Source organism: Molossus molossus, unplaced genomic scaffold, assembly GCF_014108415.1.
Source record: "Molossus molossus isolate mMolMol1 unplaced genomic scaffold, mMolMol1.p scaffold_m16_p_11, whole genome shotgun sequence".
Classification (NCBI taxonomy): domain Eukaryota; kingdom Metazoa; phylum Chordata; class Mammalia; order Chiroptera; family Molossidae; genus Molossus; species Molossus molossus.
In genome coordinates, this window is record NW_023425346.1 from 24,811,695 (window position 1) to 24,830,061 (window position 18,367).

The window sequence follows — 18,367 nt, forward strand, 5'->3', positions numbered from 1 at the left end:
AGGATGATAGACATTTTGGGTGGTAGCTTTTGTATTTTACATTATTCTACATATGATTGAGCCTTAATTATCCACAAACCAGCATCACTAATCTGTTATGCAAAATAATTAGTTTGTGTTTTTGAGATACTTAGAAACACTGCAGTCTAGTCATTAAAAATTATTTTTAGTAAACATGCATTTAAAAAATCATGTTCAGGATGTTAAATCAGAAGACCCCAATGACTACAGTAGAACTGAACTGATATTGCAAGAAAGTCACCTGATTTGAAATTTCTCTCTAAAATAATATATATATATATATATATATATATTAGCATTTAACATCTGGGTTTCCTGTCTACATGCATGCCCATGGAAACTCCTTCCCAAATCAAAATCTAGCTATCATTTCAATTCTATGGTTGCAAAAATAATTCACCAGGAAATGAACAATTTTTCACTTGGACTTGGGAAGGCAGTTCTATACCATTATGTCAAGAAGACATGTACACTTAGGTTAATCAAAACAGAGAATTTATAATTTACCCACTTGAGTATAATACAAAAGCACAAGGACCATATCCCCAGTCAATTCACCATTATGAAGGCTAGCATCTTACCGATTGGTTGAGTTCTTTTGTGATAAGTTCGGATTCCTCGAGCATTTTCCATTTTAATGAATGAATGAATATCAGTGGCATTGAATCGGTTTATCCTTATGATATTGAAGTTATCAGAAATGGTGGCATATAAATAGTCTTCAAACACCGTAATACCATAAAATTGTCTGACCTATAAAGAGGGGCAAAAATAACTATGATTTTTAATGATGCTGCTTTCAACTTGAAAGAAAAACAGATTGGTATTTACTAGTGTGGACTATTCCCACAGTAGGAGTCACAGCATATTATTGTTCACTGAATCTAAAAAAATTCAACATCACTCTAATTTTAAAAATTTACTCTGAGAATAACACATTATGCTATCATGAATAAAGCAATTGTGAATGCGTGGAAGAAAATTTTATTCATGTTTCATTAAGAAAACATGTTCAGTAGCTACTTTTCAAAAGCTAGAAAGAACCAAACTTTTAAGTATATTCATTAATATGTTTATGGCACTGTTATATAAAATTTGAGATTTTTATGGGCTGCTTGTTTATGTAGTCATGGGTATGTACAATCTGCAAAGCATAGCTCTGCCTGAGAAAGAACTGATGCTAAAGTACCTTGGAAAATTTGTTTAAAAGTTAAAAATCCCATATTTTAAGAATCCCAAGTTACATTTAGGCTAATATTTGTCTAGCATAAAAAATAATAAATGATAAATATCACATATTTGGAATAATTGTAAATAAAATGTCAACATTTTACTCAGAAACTGTATTCTTTCTAAAGCCTGTTCATAATGGAAATGGAACTGTTTGCTTCATATGGAACCAAAAAAATCCCCGAATAGCCACCCCAAATTTGAAGAAGAAGGACAAAGTAGGGATCACATTACCAGATATCAGGTTATACTACAAAGCGACTGTAATCTAAACAGCCTGGTACTGGCACAAGAACAGGCATATAGACCAGTGGAACAGAATAGAGAACCCAGAAATGGACCCAAGACAATATGCTCAATTAATATTTGACAAAGGTGGCGAGAGCATACAGTGGAGTAAAGACAGCCTCTTTAATAAATGGTGTTGGGAAAATTGGACAGCTACATGCAAAAAAATGAAACTAGACCATCAACTTACACCATACACAAAAATAAACTCAAAATGGACAAAAGACTTAAATGTGACTCATGAATCCATAAAAATTTTAAAAGAAAATGTAGGCAACAAAATTTCAGACATCATACGGAGCAGAATTTTCACTGATACATCACCTAAGGCAACAGAAACAAAGGAGAAAATGAACACATGGGACTACATCAAACTAAAAACCTTCTGCACAGCAAAAGAAACAATCATCAAAATGGAAAGGCAACCCACTGTATGGGAGAACATCATTGCCAATGATGTATTAGATAAGGGGTTAATTTCCAATATATATAGAGTGCTCCTACAACTCCACAAAAGGAAGACAAAGAACCCAATTAAAAAATGGGCAGAGGAGCTGAATAGACACCTCTCCAAACAGGACATACAAATGGCCAAAAGACATATGAAGAAATGCTCAACATCACTAATCATCAGACAGATGCAAATTAAAACAACAATGAGGTATCACCTCACACCTGTCAGAATGGCCGCCATCAACAAATCATCAAACAACAAGTGTTGGCGAGGGTGTGGAGAAAAGGGGACTCTAATACACTGCTGGTGGGAATGCAGACTGGTGCAGCCACTATGGAAAACAATATGGTGCTACCTCAAAAAATTAAAAATTGAACTTCCATTTGACCCAGTGATCCCACTGCTGGGAATATACCCTAAGAAGCCTGAAACACCAATCAGGAAGAATATATGTACCCCCATGTTCATAGCAGCACTATTTACAATAGCTAAGATCTGGAAACAGCCCAAGTGTCCACCAGTAGACGAATGGATAAAAAAGCAGTGGTACATATACACAATGGAGTACTATGCAGCAGTAAGAAAGAAAGATCTCTTATCCTTTGAGATGACATGGAGGGAACTGCAAAGTATTATCCTAAGTGAAAGAAGCCAAGCAGAAAAAGACAAATACCACATGATCTCACTTATATATGGAATATAATGAACATAACAGTCTGAGGAATACAGTAGACCCAGAAACATGGAAGTAGGGCACAGACTGACATCCCTCAGGAGAGGGTGTGGGGGGGGGGGGTGGGAAGAGATAAACCACAGAACTTATATGCATGTATACATAACCAATAGACATGGATAACAAAGCCGGGGATGGGAATGGGGTGGGGTGGGGAGGGGGGTGCCAATGGAGTGAAAAAGGAGAAACATCTGTAACCAAAAAAAAAAAAAAAAAAGTTTTTAATTTCAAATAAAAAAAAGTAAAGCTCAAAAAAAAAAAAAAAAAAGAGTAACAATGTTTATTGCTGTCCATGACACTTCAGTTGTGTAAATCTCTTCCTTGGCAGAGGTCTTGGGGATTGAGGGGAAGAACAAACATCCTGAAATCACAGAATACTTCCAGCAAAGCAGAGAAAGAATGAGTATACTGATTTTCCCATTAAAAGCACATGCTAAGCACAATGCCTTTGGGTATTCCTTGTGTTATACTTAATTTAAAATGGTTCTGGTCCAGGGTATGGTGGAGCTATTCATTGATTTTCTGTAGAAAGTTTGATAAAAAAGCACTTGTCACTATACTTTGGGATTATATTGTACTTATAGAGCACTTTTAGTATAGATTTGTGGTTAAGAGAACTCGAGGAACTATGTATGGCTTGTGTGTAAAAATATTTACAGAACAAATTACAAACGTTTCTATTTTAATCAGGAAATGTTGTTAATTCAGTCCTCTAAGCAAAATCATTTGATGTGTTATCTCTCAAGCCTCTATGACTCATCATTACTATTTATGATCGTCTCTTATGAGACATGATTAAAAGAAAACTGGCTTTTGTATGTTGTTTTGTATCATATCTTATTTTTTTATGTCTAGGCTAGAGTGAAAGACTGAAATTAGTGGTTTAAATATTCAATGTTAAAACTCAGATAATCTTTTTTTTTTAATGTTAGTGTTATTGTCCAGTAAACTTGTGTGTGTGAGAGCATGCATGTATTTACTAAAATCATTTTCAACATAGCTGACATCATATTAACTAAATATACCAATGGCCCAATTATGACAAGGAAAACTTTTTTTCTAAAAGTTACAAACAAGGTGAACTCTTTCATCCCCATTAATCTCATGCATGTTTTGCTCAAAGTCTGGGGCCATTCTTCTAAGAGTGCATGGTCCAGCTGTACCCACCTTCCACTCTACGTGACTGACAGTCCACATCCCAGGAGAAAGAGTATGACTACAGAGGGGGCAACTGAATTGCTCAGGGTAGAAAACATGCTCACACAGTGAAGATAACATTTTACCCACTGCCTCCCTGCCTGCTTTTAGAAGGGTCTATTCCCCCAAAAGTAAGCACATTGCTGCCTGCTCTGCTAACCAACCCCCATAGAGGTGGGAGGAGCTTAGAGTGGTGAATAGATAGACCATTCTTCCTACAGCCCAAATACTTAAAAAAATGTATCTGTTGGATTACATAGCGGCCGATTAAATATATGTTGGATAACTTAGTGTCAGGCCAGCAAAAACAGACAATACAAAGGAAAGACAATGGTTGATTTAAAACTTCAGACATTAAAAAACTGTTTAGTTTTGGGGGAAATCATTTGAATTTCTTATTCTTGTTTATTTTTTTTATTTTTTATCCTCACCCAAGGACATTTTTCCATTTTTTGTTCAGGTAGAGTGGGAGGGAGAGAGAGGAACAGAGAGAGAGGAGAGAAACATCGATGTGAAGGGACACATCGAGTGGCTGCCACCCGCACAACCAACCAGGGCCGGGGACAAACTGCAACCGAGGTACGTGCCCTTAGCGGGAACCGAACCCGGGTCTCTCCAGACCGCAGGCCGATGCTCTAACCGCTGAGCCAAACCGGCCAGGGCTTATTCTTGTTTAAAATTTTAATTACTTATAGGTAAAATAGAAGGTCCATCCTAACCATTTTATAACCATTTTAGAGATTAGGTCCTAAGGCCTGACAAAGAAATCAAAGGTTTTATAACAGCTGAAGGTGAGAAATACCTGGCTTCATTTCTAATATTGGAAATGTTATTTTTTTAACCACCCAGATTAGTGCATTTATTTATTTTCTGAGGAAAGGGAAAGAATATCATTGTCAAAAGCTGACTAGATAGGAAAAGTAACTTTAGGGAATAATTACAGAACATTCTTGCATTACATTGCAAAAGAAAACAAAGAAATTCACGTATTTCATTTCCGCAGAATAAGAATCTTACATGAAATTAGAGCAATCAGTGAGGTACAACTGAATTTGAAAAGCTACACTGGTGAATAAGGCTCATTTCAACTTAGAAATTGCCTTTGAGGGGTTCACTGAGTGTTATTTAATTTCTGTGACTATTTTCAAAATTGTCACAGAATTCTCAATGTAGGAAGTACTCGAATATATCAGAAGGCACATTTTAATCCAGCCTATTAAAATAATACTTGAGTAAGCAGGCATTTGCTTTTGTTAGCAAAATATCTCCAGTGAAAACATGGGATGAATCAGAGTTCAGTTTTTTATAAAGGAATTGCTTAAATTAGTTTTTCGTAAGATCTTTCCTATTCTAGAATTTTTTTTCTTACCAGTAAAGCATTTTGATTATGTTTTATTTGATATTTTTGTTGTTGTTGTTGTTTTGTTTTGTTTTGTGTGCTTTATTTGTAATATGGAGAGGAAGAAATGCGAGACATCTCCAGTATACAGAATGCACCGTGAGAAAAACATCTCCCGTGTCGGAAATGCATCACCATTTTTACAACCCATGACAGCTTGAATTAACAAGGAATTTTCAACATTGAGATTTGAGGTTTTCTTTCTCATGTGACACCATGCATTTTATCACTTTGCTGTATTTTCTAACAAAATTATACTTACTTGTCTGCCTTGAATAATAGTATGCCTGTTTTTGCCTTGGTAGTCTACAACTTCCACATAGTCCAAGTAGAGATCTACCCAGTAAACCAGTTTGTTGACGAGGTCGAGCGCCAGTGCAGCTGGCTGCTCCGTCTTGGAATCGATTATCCTGGTTCTGTTCATCCCGTCCATGTCGCATCGCTCCACTTTGGCCACGTTCCCGTAGTCAGTAAAGAAAAGTTTTCTGTTGAAAGAAAACTAAATGTTAAAGTCGAGGAGGGATAAAAGCATATTCAATAGAACCATCTGTAAAAAAAAAAAAAAAAAAAAAAAAAAAACAGAACTTTTTCTTCTAATTTATTTCAGTGGTTACATCTGTTAGCTTCCCATAACCGTTTACATATAATATCACTCATAAACAGAGAAATCTGTTGATGAATATTGCGGGCTTAAGGGAGCAGGTTAACCAACAACTGTAAAATTTCCTCAAAATGAATGATTATGGTGGGTTTGTTTGCCTATTAGGGGAAATGTTTCTTTAAGCCTCATAGAGCTGGTACATATACAGCTGAGTAGATGCATGCAGCCCTTTGGTACCGGCTTCTGTAGCCAAGTCACCAGGCCAGGCACGTGAGCTCCCCGGCTTTATCTTCAACCTGCTTTTCAAATTGGCTGGTAATGTCTGTCTCCTATAAAAGCTATTATGTGGAGCTCAATGATGCTACGAGTGGTAGTGAATTGCAAACCTGCAATGGAATTAAGCAGATGGAAAAAGCAAATGTGTTGTTTGTTGCAATAGAGATAAAACATAAATAACTCCCCCAAAACCAATCCCAAAATTTTCCAGATATTCCCCACACACAAAATTTGATGAAGAAAAATGCAGGCCGTTTCTTCTCATTTTCTCTTAGAAGAAAGAAAAATCTGAAAAGCAATGTTGACCTCTGAGACAAAAAAAAAAAATCCCCCCATAAGGGATTATTAGATGCTTCATTGTCTGATTTTTAATTAGTATTCACTGTGTGTAGTAAACACAAATCAATTTCAATTAGCCTGACAATATTTTAACAAGATTACCTACTAGTGAGACTAAATTACATTTGTAAGTAGAAGACCATTTGCCTTGACTTAAACACAATCTCAAGAATAACCTGATTTACAGTGACTAAGCAATATTAAGATTACCAAGAGTACAGAATATTTGATTTTCCAAGCTTGTGAATTAGTTTTTGGTTACTTTCTCAAGATCCTTGCATTATCCAACAGTTTGAGGTATTTTTCAAGCTTGATAGTATTATTTACCTTTAATTGAGCTCTTTCTGCTGTGGGAGGCTTTGACTAATTTTTAAACATTAATACACACTGTTCTGTGATAATGAGAGCCAGATTTTATCATGAGTATATATTTCACCTAATGTTCTTGAAAGATCAGTTCATCATAATAAGTTAAAAATCATTTTTCAAGTGACATTCCGTTAGGTAAAGAGCTGCCTATTCAAGTGAGGAGTAAATAAAAGGACATTTGGTGCTGTGTTTTATTGCCATGTTAAATGCTCAAACCTCTGCTCCTGAGTTCTCCTCCCTGTCTCGCTATCTCTCTGTCTCTGTCTCTCTCTGTCTTTTCCTGTTTCCATGTCACTTCTCTTTTTCTTCACTTGCAATTTGCTCATAGCTATCTCAAGTCAAGTTGCTATAAGGACTATGCAGTTTCTCTCTCCCTTTCTGTAGAACACTGCTCACTATTCCTGTTATATAAAACTCTCTGTCTCACCTCATACTAAAATTGCTCTCCTTATAGAGTTTCCTCTTCTGACTTGTCCATTTCACAGAACTGAAAGAATGCCGGTGTGCAGGTAGGCTGGCTTTGGGCATAGAGGCTACATATAAATAGTAATATGTAGCAGGTGACTGCAACTATCTAATGGTGTTGAAGAGAAAAGGTGACTCTGAAGAGATAGTGACTTCTCTGAAGTCATCTTAAGATGACTTAATCAGATGTGACATCAAAGGAAAAAAGAAAAGAATGCCAACACAAGAGTCATGGAGGCATGCTGTTGGAGAAAAAAGAACAAATAATTAAGATCAGAGATTATAGTCAAAGAAATAACACAGAACCTCATAGAAGTCTAAGAGAGAAAAGTTCCAGGATAAAAGACTGGGGTAGCTGGCTGGTCAATCCTTCACAAAATCGAGAAAGAAAGAAATAATACAGGATTAAGAACATGCCCCTGAATTGGGTTTTTGTTAAAATACTAGAAATTGTGGTACTTCTGTTGGGGAATTTTAATTACAGAAGAGTGGACCAGATGATGATGAAGGAGCTCAGGAAAATGTAAATTATTTTTCCAAGATTTTCAGTGATATTGACCTATTTCTATAGGAATGAGGCAGCCATTCTTACATGTATCCCAGGTCATAATAGAACTGGTTGAATAAGTTTCAATCAAAGTATGGGAAAAAGTATAAATATACAATCAATCAAAGTTTTACTGCTTTAATGAAAGTTTGAAATCAAAAGAACAGGAGGCCTTTGGGTACATGAGTGACACTGAACTCTAAGAAACGGACAAGAATCCCCAGCAGACAGCAGATTAACTAGTGTCCAGAGGAGATGTAACAAATTTTTACACTAAAATAGAATCTTTATGCCAAAGTGAAATTTCCCAGACTTCAGAATAGACTATGATGAGTTCTGTTCACTTATAATTGAAATGCAAGAAATGGAAGAGTCTTTCTAGAGAATAGCCCTAAAACCATAATACTGTAAGCAATAAATACACATAGTCACATGATTATAGAGATGTTTCTTTGATTGTTTTAGTACTGTTTAATTTTATTTTAAAATATCCTACTATTGTTACAGAGACATACTTCATTCCCAAGGCATTCTTTAATTGAGGCATTATGGTAAATGGCTGCATTATAATTAACTAACAAAGGCTAAAGCTTTAAATAATCTAAACTGTATATTTCATTTGTGATGAAAGTGTAGCTTGGTTGAAACTCACTATTTTCTTTCATATAAAATGTTTTTTCAAATCTTCAAAAAAAAGTAAATAGTGCTCTGTGAACCCCATTATCACATTGACCCTTACAATTATTTGTGAAACAGAAGGGGCAGACTGGTTTTATTTTGCAGATGAAATAGGCTCCCAGCCCACATGGTAAGCCATTGACAGAGACATAACACACATGTCTGTCATGCCCTTTGTTTCTAACTCACCATTTTGAATAATTTCAAACTATAGAAAAGTTATGAAGATAGAATAAACACCTATACCCTTCACCTAGATTCCCAGTTGTTTGCCTTTGTCCCTCTGCCTATTTCTAGTATTATCTGAGCCTCTTGCCAGTAAATTGCAGGCTTCTCCTAAGTACAGGCACATTCTCTTGCATAACTACAGTGTACATAAAATAAATACTTTTAACATTAATACAATACATAGTTTTTGCTCGAATATTTCTTGTTGCCCAATAACATTCTATATAGTTCTTTTTTTCTGATTCAAAAATCTAATCCAGCAGCACATATTTTATTTAACTGTCTTTTCTTTCTACACTCTTTTAATCTTGAACAGAAAACCTTCCTGTCATTCATGATGTTACCATTGCTAAAGGGTAAGTCTGTTGTTCTGAAGAATATTCCTATTTTGAGTTTCCCCGATTTCTTCCATAATTAGATTATGGTATGCCTTTTGAACTGAAATGCAATAGTTTAGTACTTTATGTACTTTATCATTACTGCCCCTGGGCTCAGAAACCATGGGTAAGGCTATGCTATGCCCCAGAAATTCCACAAAACAGAACATAGCCCTGGCCGGTTTGGCTCAGCGGTTAAAGCATCGGCCTGCGGTCCAGAGACACCCGGGTTCGGTTCCCGCTAAGGGCATGTACCTCGGTTGCAGTTTGTCCTTGGCCCTGGTTGGGTGGTATGGGTGGCAACCATTCAATGTGTCCCTTTCATGTCAATGTTTCTCTCTCTCTCTCTCTCTCTCTCTCTCTCTCTCTCTCTCTCTCTCCCTCCCTCCCTCCCTCCCTCCGACTCTATCTGAACAAAATGTGAAAAAATGTCCTTGGGTGAGGATTAAAAAATAAATAAAGAGAACATAGATGGTAGTTTGGAATCTCATTCAGTGTTTTCAGAACACTTAACTCTGTTAGCTTCCAGGATCCTCAGTCACCCTCTCAGCATCTCTCCTTCCCAGGAACCGAGTCCATTCCGCTGCTTCTAGAACAGCAGGGACCAAGTGTGACACTCTGCCTGTGGATGGTGAGATCATTCCCAGATCTGCCCTATGCCCCATTCCCTCAAGACTGCAGCACTGACGTGTCTTGTCTCCCTGTTCTTCCCTGTGGTATTAATTATCTTTTACTCTCCAGCATCAGGGAGAAATTAAATTGAGACTGCTATTCTCTTGTTCTTCACTTATTTTTGGAAGGTCATTCTATTTGATTCCCATTAACGAAAGATATTAAACTACATTCCAACTACTGTCTCTATTTCTAAGATATGTTTAACTATTAGTACATAAAGAACAGAAGACTTTCTTTAAAATGTTCAATTATGCATCCAGTTCTTTTTCTTATCATTCAGCTTCTGTAGTAAATAGTTTATCATTTTGGCTTCCTTATTTCATCAGATATGGGAAACTGATTTTTTCTGACATTTTTGTTCATTATATAAGTAGACTTGTTTTACTCTACATATATCAGATTTATAGAGTTGAAGATAATAACAAACTTTGGGTATCGTTGGCCAACTTGCCTGACATAAATCAGAAGTCTCAAAGGGGGCACCCACAGACAGTGACAGAGCACTGTGCTTACAGTTATGGCCCCCGTCATTCCCAAGCTAAAGCACACCAATTGTTACACATCCTGACATTGTAAAGCCTGTTTTTGTTTTTGTTCTTTACCTGATAAAAATAAGACTTACTTTTACTAGAGATTTTCACTTCAAATGATATACTTTTTATAGTTCTGGACTTTGTCAAAAGGACGCAGGTTAATTTAAACACGTGAGTCTTGTGCACCACCTTTAACTCCAGTCAACTCAAGTGTCCTTCTTACCACTGACACTTCAGATATAGCTTAATGATGGAATTTAGAAACTTGGAGGGCTCTCACAATAAAATTATCCATGATCCATTTTAAATGTTTTAAAATGAGGTTACATAAGATTTTGATGAGGAAAAGGATGAGAAAAGTGAGACATAAAACTAGGGGTCACATAGCCCAGCTGGTGTGGCTATGGATAGAGTGTGGTCCCATGGACTGAGAGGTGCTGGTTCAATTCCTGGTTAGGGCACATGCCCAGGTTGCAGGCTTGATCCAAGTATGGGATGTGTAGGAGGCAGCCAATCGATGTTTCTCTCTTCCATCAATGTTTCTATCCCTCTCTCCCTTCCTCTCTCTTTAAAATATCAATTCAAAATAAATAAATAAATAAATAAAAATTAGAGGTAATATATTGCCAGATTTTTTTTTTTTAATCACTGCTTTGATTAAGGCTTAAAACCCTATGTTAATTCATCATGTGGTGATGTAGATAACTGTTTTTCTTTACATTTCAGGAAAATGATGTATTATTCTGAGCAAGGATTGAATTAGAAAGTTTACATTTGTCTTGTTTTTAAAATAACCATGTTATCCAAACTACAGCAATAGTAATACAACTGCATTTTTTTCTTCCATTCCGTATACAAAAATTAAGCAAGAAAGCAATTTTTCAAATTAGATAAGTTAAAGTATATTCAGAATTAAAGTAAGAATAAAATATTTAGCACTGCAATTCTAAAATGCAATTGCAAATCTGAAAGAGTCATGAATCTTTGGAGTAAGAGGTTTACATGCAAATTCTATTAGCTCCTGTTACTTAAGGGATGTGGATAATAAACAATCAAACGATTTTGTCTGGCTAGTCAAGAATGTTCAAGACAGTTACTTATTGATTTTTATTTGTTTGGGCTTTTTGCTTTCATTGCTTGAAAAGTCTCTCTTGAACTTGGTTTTTAGTTCATACATTAACACACAGAAATTAAACTTGACATACAGACTCCTGCTCTCAGCCAACCGGTTACTCTACATCCTGGACTCATTCCCACTAATGATTCCTCCGAAAGTGTACATGTATTAGATGTGTCAGTCAGTGTGGCTGACCCATTCAACATCCATATTTATCTAAACCTGCTCCACCAGTCACTGTTCCTGAGAGGGGCAGCCTGGGTACCAGTGCCCTTCCTCGCCTTCCTGTTAGATCATTAGACCAAGGAGGAGCATGTGATACAAATGAAACCAAATCATAGTCTGAGCTAAATCACTGGGATCTTTTCTCTCAAAAATCTAACCCAAGAAGTGTGATGCTCACCTAGTGGGCAGTTGTGCTAACATGGTTATGGTGAGCAGGCAGGATCGGAGTGGGGTACTGAGAGAGGAGGAATAGCAGAGTACTGTGCAGACCTTGGTTAGGGAGCCATGAGACAGCAAGAGGGAAAGAAAGGAACCATGAAGTCCTTGAATGAGGAATTCTCCGAGACCCAGGGAGTCCATTTTTATGTCCTTACTTATATGAACACAGAGATTCTCCATAACCTCTTGGGGCAGCTCAATACATTTGAGCAATTTCAATGGGTTTCTATACTTGGGAGCTAAAGGGACTTGACTAAACCACCACATTGTTTAATGTTCTATTTTAAGATTCAGAGAATTATTGTTCTGAAGATTTTATACAATCAAAAATCATACTACTTTAGAAATATTTTACATTAAAATGTTAACTCTAAATAATCTAAAAATTTTCACATGTGACCTTCATATAATTCCATCTGAGCCACATTAATATATATATATATATATATATTTAAAGATATATACATGCGGCATACATAGAAAGCATCTGAAATATTTTCTATAGTCTCTCATGAAAACATAAGAAAAAATATATTAATAATAAACAGCAATTTTCACCTCTTCATTACTTTTAAATTCGATATATTACTGAAGCACAAATTTCTAAATTCCTTCCCCAAACCAAGCCTGGTAAACTCTCTCATAAACTCAAATACAGCCTCTCTCAGTTCCCACCTCACCCCAACACTGCCTCTAACTCATTATTTTAACCAAGTTAGTCTCTTATGCTTTTTTTTATAACTTTATTTTTTATTTTCCATATTCTGAGCACCACGAGTTAACTAAGAAAGTAATAATCCTTTCATTGTAAAAGAGGATTGATAAAAACATAGAGAAATACAAAGATTTGTACATCTTTATTATTTCCTCTTTTTATCTTTATCACATAGATATGTCATCAATGTTTACCATAGATTAAACAGTGGACATAAATACCAGCTCATCTTTTCCTGGATCAATGTTACCTGAAGGTGGAGCATTGGCCCTATTACCAAGGAAAAGGCTGGTCCACTTGCCCTGCTTGTGATCCATGACCACTTCCCCTGTTCTCCCAAAGAAAGAACGACTTGGTTTATATTCACTCACTCATTCCTACCACCCACAGCTACACTTAACATCAACTGCCAAATTTAACCACCTACACAGTGATGAATGGCACACTTGGCCTAACATTTCAACTACCTGGCAGCCTTTATTCTCAAGCTGTAATTGAAACCTTACAAACACATCTTTATCTAAAACAAAATCTTTCAAAATCCTCACCCTTGTTTATACAGGTCTCTGCACAAAGTGCAGTGTAACCTAATGTTCTGTCCACTGATACACCAACTCTCTTTTTTCCAAACGCTTCCAATTGACCATCTAAAACTCCTACTCTATGGTCACAGTCTCCCCAGTATCCTTAGACTATAATCTGAATATGTCTTTCTCCTTTTTGCCTTTACTGAAACTTAGCATCTCCTGACTTCATTCTTTCTCAGTAGTCATTGAAAATATGGACTCCTAACATGAACCTCAGGGGTAGATGTAAAACCAGTGCCCTCCCCAATACTAACTTCAGACTATTATTCTCCTCTTATCTTTTAACATCGTCTATGTTTTGAGGGTCTCATCGGCAGCCTGCATCACTGACAGCACCCATCTTCAAAGAATCCTCTGTTAACCTTCTGACTCTTATACCTCATTACTTTTATTCGAGATTCAGCGTCTAGATTTTTCTTTTTCTAAGCACTCCAAACCAGGAAAGTCAATAGTTCTAATATCTACAGGATACCAGAACCACAACTTTCTTCCTTTTTTCCTTTACCCCCTCTCTGCCTATGGTCTTTTATTTCCAGGACCCTTCAATCACAAATTTCCATGGTGGTAAACTATACATTGTTTGTCATCACCAGAAATTTCACCTCCACCAAAGGAAATATGCCTCCCCCAGCAAACACACAAAGAGCATATTATTCTTGTTCTTCCATCTGACTATGCTTGCTCTCTGTCTTGCTCAGGTATCCTCACTAACACAACCCTTTGACTTCAATGAAAGCTTTTCCCCATCGACCCTCTCCATTTTCTCTCCAACCTTCAACTTTTCCTTGTCAGTTCTTCTGTACTGTCCTAGCCCCATCTGTTTAGACCAATAAAAGGCAAATATATATATTCATTTCCTCTCTGTCTCTGAAACTTGTCTTCAACAATTTCCTCTTTCTGCTGCATTTTTTATCTCTCCTTTTCTATTAAATCTAACCTTCAGCATATAAACTTGCTCTACTATTAACGATACTAAAATGAATAAAACTTTTCTCTTAACCTCAAACCAACCTCTATTTATAGCCCATTCTTTCTATGCTCCATTCACATCCAACCTTCTCCAAAGAACTATTCATACAAGTTGACCTCATTTTTCCTTTCAATCACTCTTCATTCTTACTGATATATGTTCCAACATCACTGTTCTTTTTTTTTTTACTTACAAATGTCACTGATCTCTCTAGCATCATAACAAGTTAATCCCTTCCTCTTTTTTGACTTTCCTTTCTCTCTCTCTCTCTCTCTCTCTCTCTCTATATATATATATATATATATATATATATATATAGTGTGTGTGTGTATATATATATAGTGTGTGTATATATATATAGTGTGTGTGTATATATATAGTGTGTGTATATATATAGTGTGTATATATATATATAGTGTGTGTATATATATATAGTATGTGTATATATATATATATATATATAGAGAGAGAGAGAGAGAGAGAGAGAGGAAGGGGAAGGTAGTGGGAGAGAGAGCGAGACATCAATGTGAGAAACATCAACGAGCAGTTTCCTGCATACCCCTACTGGGGGTGGAGCCCACAACCTGGGTATGTGCCCTGACCAGGAATCAAACTGGCAACCCTTTGCTGTACAGGACAATGCCCAACTAACCAAGCCACACCAGCCACAGTGACTTTCCTTCCTCTTAGCACTCTCTTGGTTTTCTTCCTGCCAAACCGATTTTTCTCAGTTAGATTTCTACCTTGCATTCTGTTTCAGGTCCAGGATTCTAATATTTCAACTATCTAAATTCTCTCATAAAAACATCTTGAAAGTTTCCATTACTTTTATTAATGCTGTAACTCATACTTTAAACTGTCTTTTCAGCTTAACTCATAAGCACAGCTGTCTTTTTTATACTTGTGCTTAAGTTATTTTATGCATCTCAAATTTAACACATGTAATATTAAATTCTTGTTCTTTCTTATCAAAGGTATAGTGCTTCTTTCTTCCCAATAGCTCATTCTAGAAACCAGACATTAAGTTCTCACATGCTCTAACTTATTCTCTACATGTAATGTATAATCATGTCCTGTCTATTCTATCCTCAAAGTACATCTCAAATCCATATATTTATCTCCTTTTTTGTTCGTCTTTCCTAACCTAATTACCATCATTTCTTGTCTGGAGACTTACAACTTATTTGTTTCTCTCCTTTAAACCATTTTTCTCATAGTAGTCAAAAGCATCTGATTAAGATGAAAAGTGGATTATGATTTATAAAATCCTCCTATAACTGCCAATAGAAATCAGAATAAACCCTCATATTCTTAACATTATCAACAACAGTTAGCATGCTCTAGTCTCTGCCTGTCTCTCCAGCTTTACATAGTTGTATTATTCCCCTATCATTAGGTATTGATGCCATCTGATGGTATTCCTCCATCCTTCTAATACCTCGGCCATTTTTCAGTTCCTTAAATAATCCATGTACATTCTTCCTTTCTGCATCTCGCATACCCTTTTCCCAGTCTAGAATGTAATTTCTGCCATGCCATTTCAATCTTGGCTTTAATTTTCAAATGAAATGTCAATTCCTGTGAAAGACTATTTCTGCTTTTCCAATATCAGGTCTGTCTGATTTAATCTCATGGCATCTGTATTTTTTATAGCACCCTTCTTTATTTTACTGGCATGAAACTGATATAGACACACAACACACCCACACAAATATGATATGTTTAAGATTTGTTTACTAAGTAGGCAATAAACTCCAAGAATACCAAGGCCGTATCTGCTTTACTCAGCACTGCATGCTCAGAAGCTAGTCATGTATTTGTTCATACTCAGTTCTCTACGTGTGTGCACATGCGTGTGTGCACATGTACATATATAGGCTCTGGAATGACTTCCTCATATTTGGTAATAAAATCTAAAACTCAGACTTGAAATTAAGTTAAAGGTGCAACACATATGAGTGAGGCCATTCTGGCATAGAAAAACAAGTTCGTTTTTCTTATTATCCAGCATAGCTATTTACAGGAACTCTACTTTGAACACAAATTATTATTCAGCTATTAATAAATTAACACTTTGTCTCAGTTTGTGTATACTGTACTACCTTTTGCAGAACTTGTGAAAAGTGGCAATTAGTTCATGGTAGAGTTTGGTATCCCTGTCTAGCTAACTTTCAGTTTTAATGGCATCTTCTTAACATTCATTTCTACTTACTTACTGATAGCATATTACAAAAGCACTTGCATGTATTCCTAAGGAATTTAGACTAGCACCATGTGAAATTTAACAAAAGTCGTACTTCTTTGTTTTCTTTAAAGTAAGATATTTATATAATCAACATGAATTTTAAAACTATAATATTCTGTCTTGTGAGGAGGATGGACTGAAAGTGTTAAGAGATTAGATGAAGAGATTCCAGTTTGGTAGTTATTCATTAGTACAGGGATAGAGATGAAAAAAATAAAAAAGAGAGAGATCAAGAAATATTTTGGGTCTGAATCAACAGAATCTGATAGTGAATCAAGTGGGGACAAGGATGAGTAGAGAGCAGCATTCTAGTGCAACTTTCATAAAACACATGTCTGGAATATATTGTGCCTTCAGGTTTTGCTCAGGAAGTCTACCTGTCTTGTGAGATCTCAAGCTGTCATTCTGCTTAACATGAAAATGGATTTTACAGTTTGGGCATATTACTTTTTATAACCAAGGGCAATGCTATCTTAGAACTACTTCAGGGATCAGATTGCAAGGGTCAGTACTCAAAGACTCATGCTCAATATACTTGATTCATGTGGAACAGTAGAATATTTTCAGTAATATATTAGATGTCAAAAAGTTACTCTTTGAGATATGCAGAGATGGATAACCTAATTTCTGCACTTAAGGACATCCTATTAGTTTAGAAAGGCTTTTCTTCTCTGAGCTCAAATAACACAGATGGCTGTCTCAGAAGCAACTAAGGTAAGTATCCATGAAGTTGTAGACCGCTGAATAAATCTGGTTCACTGCTATGCTAATTACTGGTAGCTGAACTATCAATTTCTATTTTAACTTCTTACTGAAAAAACATTCAGTGTACAGAAAAATGAAACTTTACAGCATAGTTTTCTTCCATATTATTTATTGTTTATACTTGCGTACACATCTCAGTTTGCTTTTGGAAAAGAATGTACAATAATATTGCAATGATGATTAAGCCATATGGTTACATAGATAAAATCACACTACAAAAAAATAATTTCTTTGTTTGATGTTAACTTTCCTAGCTGTGAAGGGCATTTATACTTAGAAAAAAATAAAGCCCTGGCCAGTTTGGCTCAGCAGTTAGAGCATCAGCCTGCGGACCAGAGAGACCCTGGTTCGGTTCCCACTAAGGGCACGTACCTCGGTTGCAATTTGTCCCCAGCCCTGTTTGGAGTCCTGTGGGCAGCAACCATTCGATGTGTCTCTCTCACGTCGATCTCACTGTATGTTTTCTCTCTTCTTCCCTCTCTCCCTCCCACTCTATCTGAAGATGAATGCAAAAAATGTCTTCGGGTGAGGATAAAAAAAGAAAATAAGGCAAAGTCCTATAAAGCAATTTCCTTATAAGTGGCAATATCCCAATGTCTTGATTTCGTTATAAGCAGAAATGCAGGATCAAGCATAGGCTAAGTGTGGTTAATACTGCAGAGGACACCCCCTCTCTCCCTCCCACTCTATCTGAAGATAAATACAAAAATGTCCTTGGATGAGAATAAAAATAAATAAATAAAAATAAATAAATAAATATAAATAATAAAAAAAAATAAGACTGCAGAGGACAAATGAAACTGGTGAAGGGAAATAACTACCCTCACTCACTTGGCAGTGTGAGTATTTTGCTAATGCTGAGATGTCTCTAGGCAGAATTTCCTGACCTGTATGATCTTCAAGGGTTCCATCAGAAACCACCTGTGTAGGGTTTGACAAATTTGTAGGTACACTAGTAAATATGTATTCCTATTGGTGCATTCTTTTGACAAGAGAGTTAATACTTAAAAAAATAGCCATGTTTTAAAATAGTGATTCTTAAATTTTGTTGTGCTCAATAATCACATGCATTCTTGCTGAAATCACCAATTTCTACAATCACTGTGGTGGGAAT

At 36.1% G+C, this 18,367-nt stretch overlaps 1 protein-coding gene across 1 annotated transcript in view; it reads right to left on the minus strand.

The window, feature by feature from the left end:
- Positions 1–18,367, minus strand: part of LRP1B (LDL receptor related protein 1B) — a 1,816,022-nt gene that overhangs the window by 791,837 nt on the left and 1,005,818 nt on the right. The window contains exons 8-9 of the mRNA XM_036254023.1: positions 5,585–5,807; positions 603–774 (exon numbers count right to left, since the gene is read on the minus strand). Coding sequence (XP_036109916.1) covers positions 603–774; positions 5,585–5,807 — 395 coding nt within the window. The remainder of the gene's footprint in view (positions 1–602; positions 775–5,584; positions 5,808–18,367) is intronic.